The sequence below is a fragment of the Sinocyclocheilus anshuiensis genome, unplaced genomic scaffold (genome assembly GCF_001515605.1).
Source record: "Sinocyclocheilus anshuiensis isolate Anshui unplaced genomic scaffold, SAMN03320099.WGS_v1.1 scaffold4, whole genome shotgun sequence".
Taxonomy (NCBI): domain Eukaryota; kingdom Metazoa; phylum Chordata; class Actinopteri; order Cypriniformes; family Cyprinidae; genus Sinocyclocheilus; species Sinocyclocheilus anshuiensis.
This window is the reverse complement of record NW_015554075.1, coordinates 747,037-771,036: the sequence shown is the minus strand read 5'-3', so window position 1 is coordinate 771,036 and position 24,000 is coordinate 747,037. Positions and strand designations below refer to the sequence as shown.

The 24,000-nt window shown below is 38.1% G+C and overlaps 1 protein-coding gene across 1 annotated transcript in view; it reads left to right on the top strand.

The window, feature by feature from the left end:
• LOC107668970 (calsyntenin-2-like) overlaps positions 1–24,000 on the top strand; it is a 212,059-nt gene that overhangs the window by 72,408 nt on the left and 115,651 nt on the right. The window contains exon 2 of the mRNA XM_016461051.1: positions 15,358–15,480. Within this exon, the coding sequence (XP_016316537.1) occupies positions 15,358–15,480 (123 nt within the window). The remainder of the gene's footprint in view (positions 1–15,357; positions 15,481–24,000) is intronic.

Here is a 24,000-nt window from a genome sequence, read left to right as displayed (position 1 = left end):
ATGTGATCTGATTATAAACTACATAAAATCCTCTTTCACATCCAGCACTGCCCTCGTCCGGCGGTAGATTTTGGGTCGTACCGCTGGGCATAAGATCAAGCTGTCAGACTCATGTCAGAAATATCCTCTCCTCCTTTTCTCACAGGAAGGGCTTGTGATTTTGTGGTGTTGCTGTGAGGCCAGGTGAGAGGACTGCCTTGAAATAGAGGCCTGGGTGAATGTTACTTCTCTGCTCTCCTCCTATCACTCTGTTCTCCTTCTTTCATGTGGTTCTCAGCTGCCCAGGTGGAGCTCTCCTTCACCCCTGCCCGTCCTCAGTGCCCCTGCTGTCGGATGACGGAGCTCCAGGATATGATTGTGCCCTGCTGTAACAGAGACTGCTCTCCATTGTCTGTATTTTAGAGTAATATCCATGTGCTTTTTGAGACTGGAGGGGAAAAAAATTGAAATATTTGAGAGTGGAGTAAAATGACTGTCTGATAAATCCAAAATAAACCCTCAGCTTTGTAATGGATAATGCATTTACATTAACATTTATTCATTTAGCATTTATTATTTATTATTTATTTCATGACACTTTTATCCAAAGCGTCTTACAGTTGAGGAATACAACAAGGGATTCATCATAAAGAGGCAACTATACACAAGAAGTGCTCGTAATGCAAAGTTTCAGGCATTGTTCAGATTAGTACAAGCTAGACTACAAGCTATTTTTTTTCATTTATTTATTTATTACGAAGTTTGGGGTCAGTAAGATTATTAGTATATTGGAATAATTTATGAAGGATCATGTGACACTGAAGAGACACAGGAGTAATGTTTGTTTGTTTATTTATGCATAAATGTTTTCAAAGCCCAAGTGTTCAATGTGGTCTAAGACTTTTGGACCCCAAAAGTATCTGTATATCCACTAACAGCCAAACTGTTTTCTATAGACCTTAAGACCTACCAGCATTGGCCATTTAAAAATCTTCATTCAAACCAGCTTCAACAGAGAATCAACAGCTTTTGTGCATCATAAGCATGCATACCCACAGTGCCAAGAGACTGTTCTTGTTTTGAAGCGTTTAACGGTATAGACAGACATTTAAGGAATGAGTTGCTTTAAAGTGCCCTTGTAGTTCTCTCAGTGTTATGGTCTCAGTGAGGGGCTCTTTGCGAGTGATTTATTGGTCTAAAGTGCTCCTTCCTGATTCCATCCCCATTCTTTTAACTCAACTCATCTTCTTCTGTGCTGCACTTTGGCTTTGTTGTTTTGCTCGGTTCCTTCCCTCTATCTCCCTCACTTCTTTTAACTCCTTTACTGGCTTCCATCCATCCTCACAATATTTTTCAACCTTTTTTCCCCCTCTTCTTCATTGCCAGTCTCTCCAACTCTGTCTCTGTGTGTGTGTGTGTGTGTGTGTGTGTGTGTGTGTGCCTGCCTCTCACTACTGATTTGATTTGGTTGCGTGACGGTGTGTTTTGAAGCCCCTCAGGGCCGGCAGTTTTGGGTCGGGAGTCTGTGGGTTTGATTCCTCTCACAATCGTGTCCAGAGTCACTCTCCCTTAAGCAGACAAACCAGATTAGAGTCGGCTTCCCTTTTCTGCCAACGCTGTAAACTGACAGTGAATTATCCTGGTTAGTTTACACGCAGAACAGTCTTACTGGATTCCAGGAGCCGGGGATGTATTTTGTTTAGACAAGTTCTCAGCGCTGTGGCATAATCCCATCTACAATGCAGATGAAGTGTGTGGAAAGAAGAGGAGTGTTTGAGGGAAAGCGGGCATGACTGGGCATGAGACGAGAGGATAACTCCGGACAGCTGCTCTTAGGATTAACGCCACACTTTGAACTGACACTGGGATGAGATGCCACGTATCTGTGGGCTTCAGCTCATAGACCGCTCTGCTGAAAAGCTTAAACCAGCATGAGTCCTGGTCGGTTTGTGCAGGAAAATCTGTTCTTCATAAAAAGAGGGTTCATGGGGTTAATAAAAGCTTAAGTGAGAAACCCCCCTGACATTCCGATTGAAAAAAAAAATTCCTATATTTAAATTCATTTTTTTTAAAAGGTAAAAAGATCAGAATTTTTATTTTAAATCAAACAAACCCTACTGAACTAGTATTGGGTAAGAAAACAAACCAGTTTTATAAAAAAAACAAAAAAAAACTAACCACACCAAACTGAATGCCATTTAGTCGAAAAGCTGATGGCTGAAGTTGAACTATTCTTTTAATCAATTTACATTCTTTAATCAGAGAAAAATTATTTTAACCCACTGACTAAAAAACAACCTGCAGCAACAGTGTAATAGTAGCCCAGTTGATGACGCAACATCATTTGCTTTTCCCAAAAAGAGATGCGAAATACGATTTCCCGCCTTCCAAATATTTAACCAATCATAATTAAGTGGTAACCATTGAAACCAATCGGCTTCACATCAAACCTGCTCGTGGTGAGGTGAGTGCAGAAACGGCTCTACACTGCACAGGTGTATAGAAACTTCAGCAAAATATCGATATAGTATGAGTTAGTGAAGGACCTAAATCAAGTAAGAATGAACAACAGGAATGTATGTAAATTTGCCATAATGAATGAGTGGAGGATGATGTGCTGCGTATATATAGATGTTAGATGGAATGGGTCTCTCCATGGAATGGAATTGCATTTCTTTCTTCCAAATATTTCTTCCTCAAAAGTAGTAAAAATCATTAACCGGAACCGGATTTGTTACATTCATGATGATTACCGTACCTAGTTAGTAAATCTCTTGGGCATACTAGCGTCCCATGCAGAAATTCAGCATCCAGAACACAACATATTCTCTTCTTTTCAGCTGTGTGCTACTAACAAACATGCTCACATGAAAACACAGGCAGTGCGATCATAAACACATGGCCACGACTGAAAACAATCTCATCTTTGTTATCTTCCCTTCTGCCATTTACCATGTGCTATTAAGTAAACAAAAAGCTATGCATCGTGAAATATGTGATGTTTACATCTGCCCACATGCGTGATTCAGTAACATAAAACAAAACGCTGTTTTACAGCCTCCGTATTTGGCTGAGATGTAATTTGTGTGGTTTTTGTACCATGTTTACGTGTCCAGCATGCATCATTTGTCAGGAAAATGTCGAAAGCTGAGAGGCAGTAAATCTGTCCTTGTGTGAAAGAATCATGGCTTCAGGACACGGGCTAAACACCTGTCTAAAGGTTTCCCCTCCTGCTTTCTTTTTTTCCCACCTTCTCTCGTGAGCTGTTACTAAGTTGTCAAGCGGTACTGCCACTGCCAATGAGGACTGTAAAGAGGATTGTTGTGTCCCTCTGAGCGGACCAGTGCCTCTCTCCTTCTCTCAGCTGAGAAAATCCCCACTGTATGCCAGCCCCTCTTGGAGGATGCGGAAGGAAATCCCTGCCATTTCCCCCACACCAGAAACCTCCCTCTGTGAGAACTTAGCTCTGTTCCAATCCCACCAAGCAACAGTGTTTGTCTAACAGTGATGGCTAGGGCTTGAATTCAGATGGGATGTGTGGGAGACCTCAATGCGAACATCAAATGTAGCTACTCAAGTGGCAGTTTTCTAGTGGAACTTATAATTATTTGTGTTTTATGAGTCATAAGTACACGTGACACATTCGGAATGTGTGGATTGTTGATTATAGGGCAGATATTCACTGTAAATTTGTATCAAAGGTTGTACCTTCGCTGGCAGGTGGTGCAAATTGCCTTCAATAGATAATAATAGACTGAGGCATAGCCCTTCTCACTTTTAAGTCGCTTTGGATAAAAATGTCTCTTGAATGAATAGAGGTAATGCAAATGTAGATAACACTCCATTTCATTTGAGCATATGCAAACACACACACACACACACACACACACACACACACACACACACACTACTTGCACTTCTCACATGCAATGTTGTCATCAGAAACAGTGACAAACAATTAAATATCCTTAAAACTTTACACAGATTTTTAGTGTTTAAGTTATATTATTCCTAAATCACAATTACAGTATATAACACTATGAAAGCTTGTTTCTGCATTCATTTTTAACCTAATTGCAACTTTATTTTTTCTAATCAAAAAATTATACCTCACAGTTGCAAATGTATTTCTTATAATGGCACATTTTTCAGCTAATTAGATTTTATGTCTTACAAGTGTTTTTACTGTTAAGCAGAAACAATCTTCCATATGCTTATAAAAGTTCATAATTCAATAATAATGATTTATTGGATGATACAGTAAATTAAATGCTTGATGGAAGTTATGTCAATCTATTTTTATTTATTTATTTATTTAGAACGTAATAGTTCCAATGCATATATTTGTAAAGAATGTTTTTGAAAAGTCTCCTATGTTCACCAAGGCTGTATATTTTTAAACAAAAATACAGTAAAACAGTAATATTGTAAAATATTATTACAATTTCAAATTATTTTCTTGTGATTTTTAGAAATTTTTTATCCGCCTTTACTTCAGTCTAGAGTAGAGGTCAACCAATTGATTGGCCGGCCGATTAATCGAACCGATTTTCTGAATTTTTAAATTAATCGGCATCGGCCAATTGTGCTGCAAATTAGGCCGATTTATAGGCAGGCACATCTGCGGGCAGCTAAGCGTTGTTGTGGAACGTGGTACCGGAGAATCTCGCCTTTGGCTGCGCGAGACGGAGCAGCTCACACTCTGCAGCCGAGCCTTGTTCACACACAGCTTCAGCGAATGATGGCAGGACAAAATAGACCGTTTCAAAAGTGTAATTACGTTTTACCTTACTAGAATTGATGCCGGAAAGTTAGCATATTCATAAGTGCAACAAGTCATTTGCATATGAAAGTAGAAACACATTCAATTCAGATGAAACTTCTGAGCTGGCTAAAACGTGCACGTTAACTTTACTCATTAAATGTGTCTGTGGGTCCGACATAGCCTCCACAATGTCATCACTCGTGGCCAGTGCACTCTTAAGCAGTTATGAGTAGCAGGCTGTGTAATATGTGTGAACTTTTATTTTTGTTATCACTATGGCCATTTGACTTATAGCAGTGTCCAGTGTTTCCCATACATTGAGTTATTTGTGGCGGCTCATCACAATATCAAAACTGACCGCCACAAATAGATTTTCCAAAAGGCTTATATACTTCATTGAATAAACTGATAACTGCACGTTTCAAAATTAAAATGCAGTGGGTGTTTTAATATGAATGTATCTTTCAAAAGAACCAACCGTCTTCAGAAAAGCTTCAATGTCATTTTCATTTCGTCTTTCCTGTAATGCCTGAAAAGTAGCGTTTGTGAGCGCTGAGCTTATTTGATTACAGCCGTTACTGGGGAAATTGCTATGCTTCTGCTGCTCCAACAGCACCTGCTGCTGGCAGAGAATTAATTTGCATTTGGAAGTCTGTGGGAAACACTGGTGTCTGTCAGCAAACATAAACAAAACGCATGCTTCAGAACTGTTTTGAGAAGATGCTTAAGTTTTGAGCCATGTATTATTAATATGAATTAGGCTACTACTACTATCATTACTATCTTGTACCCTGCAAATAATCTTTTTATTAATCTCTTTCTCTTTGTCTCTCTCTGTCTTTTATGCCTTCAGATTCAAACATTTTTGTGGCTGTAGCTCACTGGTAACAGGGATGTTCAAGATTATCAACTAGTCATCTGTCTTTTTAGATCATCCAGAGCATGTAGATGTGTTTTTAACATCAACTGTAGTATTTTTTGCAGCAGTGCTTTAAAGAGGATTAATTTAGAAATGCAACCTCTTAGAGAGGGTTTTAGTGTGTTGTCAATGTGGTAAACTGGTAAATGTGGTAAAAAAAACGCGGTAAATCTGAGGAGCTGCAGTTCTTTTACAACTATCAAAACACAATTTGTGTAACAAATGTAACACCCTCAATTATAAATAAGACAATTACAGACGTCAAATTGCCCGCTGTGAGTAATGTTACCGTTATTATGCAACATCCACAGGTCTTGCTTTTTATTAGGACTGGTATCGCAGTGTTTGCCAACCCTGTTCTCGCTTGGTCTGATGTCTAATATGTACTACATTTGGTTTGAAAGTAACTTCACGACTGTTAAAAAAGTATGTTCTGTTTAGTATAAATATAGGTAGTATGAATTAAATCTGGACAAACTATTGTATATTCACCATGTATTCACTGTCACATGACCTACACTGAAAAATCACTGGCTTTAAAGCAGGTTTCCCTCAGAAGGGCTTTTCACACTTGAAATTGTTAACCCTGGGTCATCCTAAACCCCGGATATTCTGGGTTATCTGTAATCACGTTTCACACTGCTCATACTATACCTGGGGTTAACTGTTAATCCTGGGTTAACTGTAGATCCCTAAACCCCGGGTTAACGTTCTTATTTGCATATTTGCGGTGTCACTGTCACTGATTGGACAAACAGCAGGCAACCTGTTTACAGCTTTTTCTGCGTCTTGCCAGTTATTAAAAAAATGTCGCCGCGTAGGTCTTTAGCCGTTTTAAGCCTCATGAGACGCACAAAGGCAAGAAAACAAAGACAAAAGTACAAAAGAAAGAAAACAAGGAGCAAAGTATGTGAATATTTCTTAGAATCTCTTTTAAGTGAATAATACCGTCTCTTCATCACTTCAGTTCACACGGTTTCCTGTTACTGATGTGACATGAGCCTCGCTGCTCAATTTCTGATTGGCTGTCTGTTGCCAAGCGTCCAGCAGCAACAAACAAACACCGCTCTGTTTCACATTGAACAAACTTAGCACCAAAATGCGGGTTTAACACCACAAATGCGGTGCTAACCCTGCTCCGGAGCAGGGTTTCATAACCCAGGGTAAAAAGCAGTGCTAACACCGCTTTCAAATTACAGGTGTGAAACGTTTCTTTACCCGGGTTTAAAAGCAGTATTTAGAACGACAATAACCTGGGGTTAAGCACAGTGTGAAAAGCCTTAGAAATTGCTAGTAAATTTCACAATTAATTTAAAAGAAACTGCAATTGACATTTACTTAAACATTACATTTTGAAGTAGAAAAACTGAAATAATGTTTTTTTTTTACACATTCTTCAATATTGTTTTTTTTCCAACTTCGAAACTCCCTTAAAGCCTTGATTATAGTCCTGAGTTTTCGTCCGGGGACATACTGTACATGTCACAATATCCCTCATTTAAATAATTCCCATTGAAGGCATATACAAAAAATAAGAGAAGGCAAGGCCTGGTTGAGTTGCATTAGTAATGTGTTGTCCACATGTCCAAGAGATGCTTCATAGATCTAATAATGCAGCTGTTTACATTAGCAGACATAAAGACCTTGTGTGTATTTGACAGTTGACGTTTACATGAAAGAGCTGGCTTTCTGTGTGCGTGCTTTGTGCCTGTGCACTCAAAAAATCATATGTCAGAAAAGGGGGTGGGGAGCAGTAGCTCATTTACATTTAAAGAGACACATGAAAAATGGCATGTTTTTGCCTCCACCCAAAAAGAGGTATTTACAGCATGGAATAATAAATGTTGAAATGTCACAGACATATATATTGGGGACACCTGAGACTCATATTACAGGTTGTAAAAAAGGACATAATAGGACCCCTTTAAATGGATAGTTCACCACTGTCACCATTTACTTCTCCTCATGTTGTTTCAAACAGTTTGAGTTTCTTTCTTCTGTGGGACACAAAAGAAGGTAGTTTGAGTGTTTATTTTTTATTTTTTTTGGTCTATACCAGGGGTGGCGAACGTCCGTCCTGCAGAGCCGCAGGTGTCCAAGGTGGTGTCCAAAACTACACTGACTTTCATTGTAAGAACAAAAACAGCTGAAACACTCATCAAAATGTATTTTGTGTTCAGAAGACGAAAGGTCATACAAGTTTGAAACAAGTAAATAATGGCAGAATTTCTTTCATTTTTGGATGAAATAACCCTTTAAGAGTAGTTGACTACCCATCGACTTCTCATTGGAAATATGTAGATTTAGCACAGCCCCACTCGCTAAGGTAGATAAAAGGCATGGGTATGTGGGCACAGCATATGTCCTGTTAAGTGCAGGGAGGGAGGCACAGAGCTATAGCCCCAGCATCAATTTTCATTTTCGTCTCCTCAAAATGCCCAGAGATGCTGAGAGCCAATCGAGCGTCCAGATCCCCCACAGACAGAAGATGAACTAGCAGGCCCTTTTAATTTTAATCCGGAGAAGATGGAGAGTTGAGCCCTGCCTTCTCTCTTGCTCAGCCTCTGGCACCCGTGTCAGTAAGGAGATCATTGTTCTCTTCGCTTCTTGCTTTCATTCGACTCCCTCTGAAGTCCCCCTAAAACCCTTCATCTCTCCACCTCAATCAGATCTCTGTGTTTCTAACAATGACTTGTAATTTAAGTGACTTCACACGGTGTGTAATCACACCGGCTCTTTTCGTAAGGGTTGATTGTGTCTCAAGCGGTATAGACACACACACACATATAGCTGATAAAAAATATGGCTAATGAAAAGACCATAAGGACCCGGATTCCGTGACAAGGAAACAAAGCCTTGTGAATGAATATGCCAGCTTTCTAATTACAGACAATTGACATTTTCGAGTCCTCTGGGGTATCGATACCAGGCTGACAGTAACAAATACCAGCGTGGAGAACTCCTCCATTACAAAAGATATTCGCTTCAATGTTTGTCGAGAGTCTAATCAAACAAATTTATATTCATGGCTGGTGACCTAAGTAAGTTGATTCGCAGAATTTATGTACACAAGGGAACGAGTCGTTTATATTGGTGTGTTTGTAGAATCAAGGACATTTATAAACCTTTGCTGTCTTTCAGTCATTTGTGTCAGGGATTATAAATGCTTATTATGGGAAAATTTAGCTGTAAATCAGCCCGAACGCCTCTCACAGCGATGCCAGATTCAAGACACGTCACCTGTGTGGATTGTCTTTAGTGTGAACATTTGTTCTTTACCGGTTTGGGTTATGAAGATGTCCATGAAGGCCTGAGAGGATTTTTAAGTAATGCAACTTGATGCAGGATGAGAAGGAGGTATTTGTTTTTAAAGAATCATGTGAAAAATTGCTCGTGTGAGAGAACAAGACCCTGTTTAAAGTTCGTTCATTGCTTATTTTTTTCAGTGTGCTTTTGAGTTACTTTAGTGATGTACCTCTTTTGCTTGAATTTTGTCTGTCACATGATCTGTGTCACTTCATATTGATGTCAGGCATGTGGAAGTGTCTTATACTGTAAAGTGACTGTAAATGACTGTATTTTTTCATATTATTGGATTTTAAAATAAATGTATTACACCAATTACATTTATATACAATATTTTTTCCTTTAGAAAATGTATTTTTGGCAACAACATAGAATGACATCTGCTAATGTCATTCATAAGTTACTCAACAACACGAGTGAGAACACCTAGCATGCCAACTGCCAGAGGCAAACACATGCATCTTTCAGTGTGAGCAGGGCTTAAGGCACATTCCAAATCAGACATTATTCCTTTCAGAGTTATCTATTTTTGGCCTTGTTTATCACTTTTGATCATGTAGAGTTGACAGGAAATACTGTAATGTGGAGAAGGGAGGCATGATTGGTAAATGACAAGCTGGTCTCAACCTTGTCACCTCTAGCATCTTGGAGAATGTGCTGCACACCGCCAGGCAACAGCTATGACATTTTAACCACAGAAAATTGCAGGAGGACTTGCTGCCACAGCCATTTTTACAATATATCGCTTTTAATGGAGACATGCAGGTTGCAAAGCAACTGAAACCACCACCGAGCGTTCGAGGCATTAAAACCCATTCGACTCTTTCACCCCCTTTATAGAGGTCACTGTAAAATCCACCATTCTGCTCCCTCCGCAATACCCAACACCCTTTTACGATGCTTTCCAGATGTCCAACACTGACGCCACACAGTCCTAACGATCTGTTCATTAATTAACTGAAGCAGTCCTCAATATGCAAAAAATTTTTTAATGGCTATGCTAAATTAGCATGATAAAAACACTAATTTAGTCAACTGGGCCCCCTATATGAGAAATCTCAGAAGACCTGCAAATCTGACTGCTTGCCATAGTAAAAGCTGAGATTATGACCTCATTAATAAGCATTAAAGATGAGCGATGCAAGCGTAAGAAGTGTGTCTCTGTGGACGTGTGGGATGTGGCTTGGTGAGCTTAATGTATTTGAAAATTACCCTTCGGCCCCTACCAGAAAACTCCTTCCTGCTAGTATTGGATTATGCTAAGTCATTGTGGCTAATTACTGCCTTCCTGATAGTCATTTCTGTACTTTTTTTTTTCCAATATAGAGTGATGTACTGGTCATTTGCACAGTGAAAGGGATGTTAATTGACAATTTTCTACTAATATCCTCATTGGCTCTAGCAGATGATGCTAGCCGGCCTGGGGTTGATCTTTGACTCTCTTGACTTTGATTGAGTTGAAGTCTTTGGACTTTGTCTCAAGACAACGGCCATCACAGATCATGTTTACCAGCCATTTGGCTAATGGCTTCATTTTCCTCTAGCGCAGAGGAGGCTTGTTATGAACAGGATGCTCTTATGGAAGAGGGTGAATGAGCCTTAAGAAGACTTGTTTTTCTGCTAAGGTCCATTAGCTGGTCTTAACGGCAATTTTTGTTGTTTACACCATGTATACAAAAACACTACATGCTAAATTGGCACTGTAATGCAGGCTGTGGTATGTATTCCTGAATATTGCTGGTCTGCTGTCTCTCTTTTTTGTCATTCTCTGCTGGTGTCTGGCTTTAGCACTTTCTTTTTTCTCTGGGTCCTGCACGCATGTTTCGATTATTGTTTAATTCCAATGTTATGAGCCAAATGTAATGTTACGGTGTTGACCGGTCAGAAATTAATAGCTTGTTGCGTGACACTGGGAGAGCGGTAAAATTCACCATCAATTCTGCAGGCTGTCCCCAAGTTTAATTACCGTTGGAATGCTGACTGGGATTTTCATTATAGCAAGTTGAAGAAGGGTCAAAGTAGATTTGCAAACGTTTACTTCCCTCCCCCGGCAACATTTTATCAGGTGCTTGAAATGCTGGAATAATTATATATCAAGCTGAATAAATAATTGATTCTATAATAGCCCCTTTCTTGTCCTCTTGTGAGACCCGACCTGAATTTTCTACCTCCCTCACTCTGGACTCACCTGCTTTTAATTCAATTCAGGTTGTTTGGATGGTGCTCACAGGCAGATAGGTGAACCGACTGCAGGGTGATACTAGGAAATGTAAAAGGTTTTTTTTACCTTCTAAAAAAATTATATATCAAATAAAATATAAAAGATTTTTTTTGTGTTATTATTAGTGCTGTCAAATGATTAATCGTGATTAATCGCATCCAAAATAAAAGTTTTTTTTTAACATAATATATAAGTGTGTACGGTTTATATTTATTATGTAGGCTATATATAAATACACGTACATGCATGTATATATTTAAGTAAAATATGTTTATGTATTAAATATATTTATATATAATATAAATTATATTAATATAAATATATAAATATAAATATTTTCAAAATATATATTGTATGTGTGTGTATATATATATATATATATATATATATATATACACATAATAAATATACAAAGTACACACACATACAGTATATTATGTAAACAACATTTTTTATTTTGGATGTGATTAATCATGATTAATCGTTTGACAACACTAGTTATTATATATAATTTTGTTTATTTTTATGCTATTTTGAATTATATTTGAATTTATATTATAACATGTTTATTTATTTACTTACGGTGTGTTTGCTATGGTTTCCTTTATTCATAATTGTTGTTTTTCAATTTATGTGAGGCACTTTGTGTGAGTAAAGCGTAATTTTACTACTACTGCTTCTACTGCTGCTGCTACTAATTATTAGTATTATTTTAAAGTATTTAGAAGTATTTTAAAGTATTTTAACGTCCAAAAAGTTTCACTAACACTGTAAGAGCGTCCATCTGGCCACATAATTGTCAGTGGTTATATTCCTTAATGGTAAATGCGAGGCAAATTTTGGTGTGCGTGTACATTTACGCATTTGCCATTATATCTTGTGTTTTGTTGGCTGTGTGTGAGGCAGAGCTCTCTAGTGCAGGTATCTAGAGAGTGGATGGAAGAGAAAAGTCCACATTGAATTAGCTTCCATCACTGAGCTCTAATGCTGTATAATGGCTGCAGACATCTCATGGGTAATAGCTCAGGGATTACAGAGAAGGCATATTGCTCTTAGTGACACCACTAACCTTATTAGAGAGAGAGGGAGCGAGAACGAGAGAGTGCGATGTGAATTTGCAGTGATTAGAGCCTGAAGAGACGTATTATTATAATAGAAAGTACCTGATTCAAATAACAGTTATTTACTGTATCTTGTGTACATGATGACAGCCACATGTTTTTTCCCAGTCTGACATTTCACACATGAAATGCTCGAATAAATATTTACCTAATGAATCAGGCTTTTATTAGTGCACCGAGGTGCCATGCAAGCTGCATAGCCTAAATGAAAGCCTTTTTGCGTTAATTTTTATTCATTTTCTACAGAATGGGAATATTAGACTGCAGTGTATCTGACCTCTTAGTCCATACATCTGCAGCACACATTTATTTACTTCTCTTGAGCTTGAGGTAGGTGTTTTTGGTATGGATAACACAGCTAGATAGATACAATCTGGCTATTTGTCTGCGTCTGTTCAAATAGCCACTTTCAAGTGAGAAAACAAGCTGAGACGTTTGCAAGTGGTCGTGATATATATTTTTTTAAAGTGGGTTTCTTTTGAAATGCATTGGTGCATGTTTGAAAGAACATGTAGTTTTGTCCATGTAAGTGCGTCTGAGTTAAATAGAGAGTGAGGGAAAGAGATAAATGGCACAAACTCATTGAAAGCAAGATTGTAGTCTTTGAAAATGACATTAGCAGCTGGTTTAATCGTATGGCTATCTGAATGGGACGATTTGTTCCCTGCCTGGGATTACTTATGGGTTATGAGGACACTCTGAGCTTTTCAGGAGGACTTTTTTCTGAGACTTGGCTGTGTTGAAAGTCGTCCACAAGTGTGAAATGGTTTAATTTACTCTTTTGTTAATTGCTTTGGTGGATCTCGAACTGAGCCATGCGAGGGGTTACTGAATAGCCAGTACTAATCTAAAACTCCATTAACTCATGCCGGGGGAGGATTTCTGATTACATAAGGGACAAATCAAATAAAGCACTCTTTTTTTCTGTTAACATATTGCTTTTCATCAACCACATTAATGTTTTGTTTTTCCAACACTTCCACCATATACCTGGGAAATTAAAATAGTGGAAAATATGTAAATGCCGCAAATAAAGACGTCGCTGTCGGCCTCTTCAGAGTTCCCGCTGCCGGTGCGAATGCAGCTAGGAAAACGGACAGAGGGAGAAATTGGTACCACCATGCTGGCTAGTTCATAGAACTGATGGTGTGTTCAAGTCATGTTGGATAGATCATATTTATGAGTTGAACGCACATGAACTCCACCATAGAGTCATTATTTCGAGTGGGAAACTCAACATTTTCTTTAAGCCCAGAGTTTCTGAGTTGGGAGAGTGTCAGTGAGAAAATGTGTTGGACGCAATGGATGCAGCCAAAGACTATAGTAGTGTCTGTATTGATGGTAAATTTGTTGAAATGAATAAAACGATTTTTTTTAATAATGTATAATAAAATGATATGTTAAATATACAAAATATTTATTATTGTATAATTACCATAGAATATACAGTATAATGATTCAGTTTACATCACCTCTGTAAATTTAATAAAACCTGAAAAAAGCAAAAACACAGTGGTGCACATTCTTTTTTCATCATTTTGTAGATGTTGAGTTAAAAAAAATCTTTGAATTTTATTTAGAAAAGTTAAATCGCCATCTTGTTCCAACCAAAGTGATTTAAACACACCTGACGTCATAATTACGACTTGTCAACTCGTAAGTATGGACGTCCCAGGAGGACTTGAACACAGCATGAGTTCCTATAGAGTTACATGGTACGAAAGCCCCTATGACATCATTCATTTCTCTACCACCAATTGGAAGTTTTTGTTTTCATGTGTTTTTGTTTTTCCCCTTGCCTTCATTCTGTATGGAAGAATATTCAGGACTTTTTTCAAAAGGAATTGCAAATTGTATTTTTGTGTGTTCGTTCACACAGGCACGAACTGATTGGCAGCTGCTTTTAGCGTAGCCTTTACCGATGACCTCTATTGATCAAAGCATTCGGCACGGTCGTCTGTGAGTGACTTCACCTCCCAATACAAACAGGCCCCATAGTATAGTCCTGCCCCTCACATTGATTGACAGCTTTCTGTGTAGACATCGGAAATTCAAATGCAAAAGGAACTGCAATTCCATTTGAGTTTTGGCAGGTTGCATGCATGATGCAGAGAGAGTGAAAAAGCAAATGTGGTCATTAATATTGCTATTTATGTATAACAGTCTCATAGCTGGTAAGACATGGGAAATACAGTTGCAAATGGACTTTGCTTTTTCATTTGAAATGTGGCAGTCACTGTGCGTTCGCGAAAGCGAAAATGCAAACGGTAATGCAGGATTTGCAATTGCATTTGGATTATTTCACAATTTATGCGCCCACATGTGGAAAACGCAAATGAAAATACAATTTGCAATTCCTTTTGAAAAAAGTCCTGAATATTCTTCCATAATTCTGCATGTATGGAAGATTTAAAACTACATTGCATCAAAGTAACTTTTTTTTTAATCTTCAGGTGCTGATAAATAAAATACTCCTCATTAGGGTTTTGACAAAATTGTGATTTTAATTAACCTTATAAATCCCTACTGTTCTTTTGCTTATTAGACAAGGCATTAGTTGTGTACTGATGGTTTGGTGAGGCAATAGCGTGTAGATTTTTCCGAGAAGTGTAAACACTGCTAAGGTACAAGCTGTTTAATGCACAAAGACTCTTGCAGGGATGTTTCCTTTCACTGGATAGAAGATTGCATTTGTGTCATCCATTGATTAGCATCTTGTTTTGGTATCTCTTGTTATACAGCAGCCACGGAAAAAACCCCAGGAACAACAGAGCACGCCAGGACCAGATAAATGAGGGTGTTTCCCTGGATATGTGTTGTAGGAGACAGGGATGCTGCCATTTGGGGAATTGGACAAACAGCCCATGCTAATTGGACTTAAATCGATTGCCATTATTAGCTATTCTTTGCATGAAAACATAGAGAAAAGACTCTGACTCTGTGTTTTTTTATTCTTATTTAGGAGATGTTTGTTGAAAACTTGAATAGACTTTTAGTTCAGAATTTTAATTCTCTGTTTTCTCTTTCTTTTCTCTCTCCATTGTAGTGAATAAGCACAAACCATGGATCGAGACATCCTACCATGGTGTCATCACCGAAAACATGGACACGGTACTGCTCGACCCTCCTCTGGTCGCATTGGACAAAGATGCCCCTGTCCCTTATGCAGGTATATAACTTTACTAACTTATTACACATTGCTCTGGAATTCTCGATTCTGATTCGTCAGTCATGGTATTCAGGCATATGAGGCCATTGTCTCTATGACATCCAGTGTTTTGCACTGTGCTTGTTTCATGTCTCGTGTAGTACTGTAAGGAATTTAACTCATTAATTCTTATAAGGTAATTAATTATTATTAATTCATTCAGGGTTTGAAAGGACTCGAATCTGAAAATTCGAGGTCCACCTGATTAAAGCTGAATTCCAATTTGATAGTTTACACTTTAAATCACCGGTCGTCCAGCGAGCCGTTGACCTCAGTATATTTTAACAACTTGAATATTTGTATTTCCCTGGCCACTGGTAATATGTTCTTTGATAAGTAAGCTACGAGCTAGGTAACGTAATCTTGGCAAGGTTTGACTTTAAAGTTATACGACACCAGACAATACTTCTTTATAAATGAAAACAAGAATTTATTAGTTATTATAGATTACATTAAAACTAAGCTAAAACACACATACACACACACATATACATACAGTTCAGAAGAAGGAAATGAGTTAACGGAGTTGCATGAAGTTTTCAAAGTTCTAACTCGTTTTCACGAGTGGTTTTAAATTCAGCCTGGGAGAAACACAAAGGAGAGATTTTCTTATCTTTACTAATTAACTCAATTCACCAGTTCAGCACCCATTTCAGCAGCTGTAAGATTTGTTTGTACTTGGGTTTTGCTGAAATCTGAGAAGCTCTTCGTGGCTCTGGTGGGAATTCCGTTGCTGATTGGTTACTGAGGTGACTTTTGGGTGACGTCCTTTTTGGGGAAGCCATCGTTGGATTGGTTGGTTGCCGGGTTACAGAGGAGCCTCTGGTTCTTCAGTGGCGAAGAGCCTGCGTTCGGGAGAGCAAGCGGCAAAAGCCTTCACTCGAGAGAGTAAACAGCGAGAAGCAATTGAATCTGAGGTTTAAAGGGGTTTTGATCCGTGGCATACGTCCAAACTACAGCGCGATCTGCCAATCGGCTTCTTGCAAGGCGGAGCGTGCATACATTTAACAAGAGGCTTCAATTCATCACATGAGGACACCTATAAAAGTTGTTAATACCTCTATAAAGTCTCTTAAATGCAAATATTGTACCTACTATTAAAGTTTACTTTATTTCAACATTCTGCATTTGTCGTGCCCATTCGTTCAAGATTAAACTTCACATATTACACACATTTTAATAACCTTATTTCCTAAAAAGGGTAATAAACACTGATTAAAGTTGCACCGATTACATGAAACACATCAAGCATATATATAAGACATACAACATATTATTTGTGAATCTGGTTGACCTGTTATGCGCATAACTGATTATCTGTTGAAATTGTCTGTTGTAAGTCTCGTGTCCCTTTGTCTGTGACAGGAGAAACGTGCGCTTTTTCTGGGAAGTAGTAAAAGATGCGTCCCTTTTTTGGAATGCAGGGGGGAAAGGGGAGGTGTCCTGAGGTCATGCCCATGTCACGAGTTGTGTGTGTCTGCCATTCTTCTCCTGGGCAGGGAGCTCTTAATCTGTCGCTTTCTGTTTATCGGATTTAGCAATTTATGCATTAGACGGTCATGGGGTCCGGGCGAGTCTGTCGCTGGAACATTTCCAGATACCATGTTCTTCGTTCTGTTGGAATGCAGGATGTGATGGGAATCATGTGTTAGTCACGTATAGATCCCGTGTGGCCTGAGGTTAGTTAATTTACTCATCCTTTTCCTGTTGGACGTAAGAGTTCATTCATTGGTGGTCTCAAGACATCGTGGTTTCTATATGTTGTGAACGAACTTTCCAGTCCTGATACAAAGAAAGCTTTGTTGTCTCCTGATTGAATTAATTCGAAGCCTCATGATGAGTTGATTCAGTGGCATATCACAGTCCTGTGGTTTGTGGTATTATGAAATCCCTACACTCTCGTATCCTTTTTTTTTTCTCACGATCAAATCATTGTATCTAGGATCAATGTTTCCATCCAACATTTCCATTTATGTATTGAAGTAGCAATAACCCCTTGCTTTGGGGTTTATTTTGCGATATTGAGCGCCTGACAGTACATTTTTTCCATTCTATTTAAATAATTTTTTTTTCTATGGCTGCACGATTGTTTTATTGATTTATACATTGTCCAGACTGAAATTGGGTTATATAATAATTGTACTATTATTTGTATACTATTTATATATTTATATAATGGACTGAGTACTATGAACACAGTCCATTGAATATGAATTATTTATGTATAAAATGGAATAATAATTTGTGTGTGTGTATATATATATATATATATATATATATATATATATATGTATTTATTTATTTATATTATTAGCCATTTTAAAACAATCCCTTTTGAGACAATGCCTTCAATATGTTCCAACAGAGTACTATGGTTCATTTTGAAGCATGTAGCACATGTAGAATATATCTTTTTAATTAAATCACAGCTTTTTGCGTGTAATCATGATTGTGATCATTTTGATTATCTTTGCAGCCTGTTTTTTCCATATATTTAATCTTTTCCAGTGAAACACACAAGCTTCCTCCAGAACATCCAGGATTATTCTGAAATTTACAGCACTGGATGGCCAACAATGGCTTGGTTCTTCAGTGTAGTGTTTTTTTATTCCTCTGTGTGTAAGTGAGGGTGGCTGAGTGTGAGATTTTATGTGTATTGCAGCATAGTGATAATATTAAAGAGATTTAGTCAATGCCTTCCGCACTGTTATGGAGATAGATCCGCCTGACCTTCCTGTTATTTCCAAGTGTGCTTCCTGCCTCTATCTCCATTGTTGTGGTGACACACAGACCTTGTATAAGTTGATCTTGTCACCCTTTCCATGGCCGAACGTTCAATAAACCGTCCGGCCTTGATAAATGACTCGTACATTGAGCACTTTTGCTTTCGAAGAGATGGAGTCAACACTTAGAGCGTCAATCACCTCTCACGGAGCAATGAATGACAACACAGCTTTATGACTTGCGTGTTGTTTATGTAAGACAGATTCCGACTCACTGGTTTTCAAGTGCAAGTTGTTCAGATGAGGTGGCAGGATGTGGGGAGGGTGGTGGCTTGACAGATGCAAAGTAATGAAATAAAGTGACTTTTTTTACACAAAGAGGAATGTGTGGAAGCATTGTGACAGGTAACTCTCTACAGCTCATTAAATGACAATGGCTAGAATTAATCTCCTTTCTGACAGCCTTGGAAAAAAGCACTTTACTGGCTTTTATATATTTATTTTTGCAGCTTTCACTTAAAAAGCATGCTGTGTATGGTGCAGGTGATAAAGATTTGTTTTTCATACCTTGGGGAATCTTTTAGCTGACAGTATGCTTTTTCTACAGCATCACCACTGACTAGCGGTGTTGACTGATTATCTTTGCAGTATGTAACTTAAGTGTGTAAGTTATACAGTACTTTAAAGTATAATTTTTCTAAATGCATATTATTGATCTTATTGTGAATGATTGACTGATTGACTGATTGTTGACCTTGTAAATTTGAATTAAAATGTCAGAACTCAATTTTCCAGTGAAAGTACAGACTTCTTTTTCGTGTGTGTGTGTGTGTCATTCACACACCTTCAAATTTCAAATGAAAATGTATAAAATAACACAAATATATTTTACAATTATTGCAGTGACAAAATTATTTTGACCTTATGATTATGGGATTATTAACTATTTTTTTCCCCTTGTATTTTTGGCACTGTACAAATCTTTGCATCTTTCAAAGCATCACATATGACGATCTCCTAAACTGAACCTAACACAAAAAAACAAGACGCATTGTGATTTTTGTTTTTCATGGCTTAATCTAAGGAATATTTCACTTGCATGTCACCATTTCTGAAGGGGGAAAAAAAACTCTCTGATAACACTCATGGTTTATTTTCTCAACCACAATAAGTTGTTAGAAGAGACAAAGTTAAAAAGAAATATAAATCTTTTTTAACACTGTCTTGACTGTCAATTTTGATTCCTTTCTTTCAGAATAATGAGGAAAAACTATACAGCTCAGGATCACTTTCTACATAATCCACTTCTTTTTTTTTTTTTTTTTTTTTGAAAACTTTTTTTGAGTCCAGTGCACTTGCTACTTTGATTTATCAATGACATATTTATGGTGGATGGCAGCTGTTGTTAAAGCGGCACTGGGAAATGAGTGCTGCGCTCTGATTGGGTGACAGGTGATATTTCACTGCCTTTTCACCGGGAGCCAATGGATACAAACGTAAGATTGCTGCCAAGGAGACTCAGAGAAAAACGGGCCCTCCGTCTCAATCCGTCATTCTCCGTAATTCTCCTCGCTCGCATTCTTTCCGTCTTTCTTTCTCCGTCCCACTCTCCTCTTCCACGTCAGGCCGTGAGTTATGCGCAGGAGGCTTTGTCATCAATCCTGTTTTTGTCTGTTTAGAGAAAGGAATGCGGGCGTCCTTCTGGCACCGCATTAATTGGGGTGTGGGAACACGACCCGGGATTGTTAAGTGCTTCGCCTCGTTCTCCTTCGTATTTTTCTCCTGCCTCGCTCGCTGTCGCCCATGTATCAGCTTGCTTTGATGTAAAATAACGATGATGAGCCTCAAGTCGATGATCTATGCTGAGGCAGGGATCCTGAAGATGAATTGTTATTTCTGGGAACAAGACTTTCCCCTGTAGAGCAGATAGCGTAGGTCTTGTAGTATGCATGGATCATTCTCAATCAAATTACCGTGAAGGATGAGCCGGAGTCAGTAGAGGAAGGCAAAAAAGAAACAGCAGCTTCATTTGCTAATTCTTTATCTCGGTTGCAGCTTCACCAGCCTCTTTCCCATTAATCTCTTCGCTCTGATGATGTACAATGCCATATTGTTCTGCTAAACTTTGCCTTCCTTGCACCAGATTAGCTACCAAAACCCAAGCTAGGAAGCGGTCCAGGCAAACTATGGATGGATTGCAAAAACCACACATGAGAGTGAGAATAGGAGGATGTAGTGAAAGAGAATCGCAGTGCCTGCAGTTCGGATACTTTGCAATTGTATTGTGTTGCTTTTATAGAAGGACAACCTGCTGTGAATTCAACGAGGAAAATGGCTTTGTTTTGGTGGAACGCTTAGCATGTTTTGTAATTGTGTTTGGACCATTCTGTCTAAAAACAACCGGATACGCTAGTGGATTTTCCTATCAAATTATTATAAATAATGCCTCTCTTCTGTGTTCGAAATTGTAAAAGAAATTTGGTAGTATTTTGATCTTGTTAGTGGATGAAGAGAGCGTTCATTATGTGCTGGTCACAATCCTCGCTAAGGTGTAACAGGCTGTCATTTAAAATTAAGGGTGTTGTACATGATGCAAAAAAAATCACACATGTATTTTCAGCCTGCTTTCTACAACGTCGCTTGCTTAATATGAATAAGAGCTGATTGGAGGGCCATGTATATCATATTTCTGGAGGTTCATAATAAGCATGGTAAGTTATTATAAATGATATAAAGTCCAAAGAAGTCCAAATAAATAAATGACAGACTATGTAAATTTACTTAGTTCTGATCTACAATTCTACACCCATTCATAAGTAAATAAATAACAATGGAATATGATTAGTTTTTTTATGTGGGCTTTCTAAATGATAAATGTAATTAGTTTCTGTGCTTCATGTTAATTAATCTGAGATATAGATGCTTAGAAGGCGCTTAATAAAGCAGATTAGGGGGTGGTTTAAACGAGCAGTCTGAGGAAAAAAAAGAAAGAAAGGAAAGCGAGCAGAGGAACATTTAACCACATGCGTTTTATATAAATAACCTTGTCGGGTGATCGTATAACTGTCCTCAGATTTGCAGTAATAGTAATTCATCTGATGTTTTGCAGATCTCATTTGTTTTTTTTGTTCGAAAGTGTTTGATTACCTTTTTTTTCACAAATATGGCTGATTTAACCCTAGTAACTTGACCACCTACATTTTGGACCGTGAAATGGGTCATTTCAACACTGTTCACTCCAGGGTCAGCTGTGGATGAAAGTCTGAATTATTGAATTTTGTTATGATGTGTGCGAACGAGAGTGTCACCTACATGAAGTGAATGAACAATGTGCCCTATCTTTGTCCTCCCTTGGAGTTACATTCAGTGATCCCTGAGGGTCGGGAAACATACCTGAGGAACTATTTTACTAACTTAGGATTCTCTTACTCATGTAGTTTCATCATAGTTTATACATTTGGGCAGACAATTTCTGAAGTTTCAACTGGGAAAATCACATTCAGACTTTTTGTAGACACTAATCAGTTTAGGAAGTCTTGTATTTTTTTTCCGCAATGCTGTATATGCATTTTCATGTTTCACATTTTTTCCTTAAGGAACCAACCCGAAGCGGCTGAGCCAAGCATTGCTGTTATTTCCCATGTTGTTTTGAGAATGCTGAAAATGCAGTGTCTGTTACGAGTGTGAACTATTGTTTTGCATGCATACTGTGGCCCATTGGGATGCATCCAACAGATGTCCCCAGATGCTTTTCAAGAAATTCACAAGCAACCTCTATTCTTCCCACGTTTTCAGCATTATATGTTGTAGAAAACAAACAAACATGAAAATCATACGAATTGGTGATAACTGAAAGAATGAAAGCTTGGAGAATCCATCCATACTCTTGGTGAGGTGACTCGTTCAATTTCGCTGCCGTTTTTGAAGAATGTTTGTGTTTTAAAACTGAGTAGTGTTATCAGAAACTTGAGGTGAAAGCCAAATTAGAAATCTGAGAATGTGTTGGATCCACAGGGAGCATCCTGCTGTCGATTCTCTCTCCCTTTTTCCCATGCTTTCTCTTTCTGAAGTATAGTTTACCGCATATATCTCTTGCGTGGTTTACCACCTTTGCCTCTGAGATATATTCTGATATATAGGTGTTGTTTCAATCAGCCTTGGGTCTTTGTTTATGCTACCTACACAAAATGTAAGAAGCAGACCTACCCTGCAGTAACTGGCTTTCTCAAAGCTGACTGTGACAGTATGCTTATCAATTTTACATACAAACTATTTTACATGCTAATTAAATGGTTAAGTTGGAAAATATTCCTGTGAGGTCTCTTTTAATAACTGAAGAAATTAATTATGGGGGTTCATATGCCACACTCTCAAAGTATTATCTTTGACTTGCACCTGAGAGGATTGAAATAAACGCTTCAAAAGGTAATTGGTGATTATAACGATACATGCTTATAATACTGAATATTTGGACTTGAGATTTTAGCTAAATGCAATAAGATTTGACAGCATTTTCTGATTAGTGACGATGGTGCCTAAAAGCTCTCCTAACTCGAAAATGCCCACCACCGTGGCCTTAGCGCTGATTAAAATGACACTTCCACCTCCGTAAGAGACTGGGAATTCAGCCAGCCATCATTTGCAAGCATAATTTAATAACATCTTAAGGTGTGCAGATGAGAAGGAACTAAACCATTGCTGGTTTGAGGTCTCTTTAGAGTTCCCACGGCTCTGTTTAATTAGCTCCTGACTGATGGCGTGATTGTAAAGAACCTGGCGTTACATTTCATATAGCAATTTTTATGGTTTAATATTGTGCATTTTCATTTTGGTCCCTGAAGTTTCTGCTGAAATGCATAACTTGTTGTTTGGCTGACCTGTTACTTTCGGAGAATTCATCTCACAGGAGGGTTCCTCGCAGGAGCTCATAGAAGCACATTAGCAGCAGACTTATTATGATGCCTAATGCCTTTGAAATAACAAAGGAGGTCTACAGTATCTGGAGAAAGTGATCCGTTAGAATTCCCTTTCATCGCAATGGCAGTTGCTCAGCTGGTGCAGGCCTCCCCGTTATTATGCGACCTGCTTGCAGCCATCTGTGCTTATGAGCACTCTATTTTTGGCCACAAAAGTTTTTAGCCAATCACCGTATATTTTTTTTCCTCCTTGCATATTTGTGCTACTTGCAGTATCATGTCTCTTATTCGATGTTATTATACATTTTCAACACACTTGTTTTGCTGGCTTGCTGTAATTAAAGTAATATACAGCACACGTGCCACTGCATACGGTTTCAAAGTTGAAAAAAAAAGGTCTGATAGTAAATAATCCTCTGAGGTAAAAGATCTGTGACTCATCTATCACTTAACAGGCTATAGGGGCATGGGGAAGAACTGTGTGTGTATGTAAATAAATATTTCTATCATTATTAAACAGCCACTTTAGAAGACCCCTTGAATGTCTTGGATTCATTAACATCTCTTACATCAGGTAAAAACAAGAAGGGTCAAAAGTTTAAACCATGCAGAGAGGTACTTGTTGCAGCACAGTCTCTGGAAAATAAATTTGAATCTTGACAGTCATGACAATTAGTGCACTTTTTTTCTGTCAGCTGTGCAGGACAATGCAAAAAGAAGTGTAGATTGGTCAAACTAAGAGGGCTTAGCCATGTAAGTACTATTCCTGACATATTGTATTTTCCTGACAATAATTTTAGTAGTTATATATATATATATATATATATATATATATATATGTG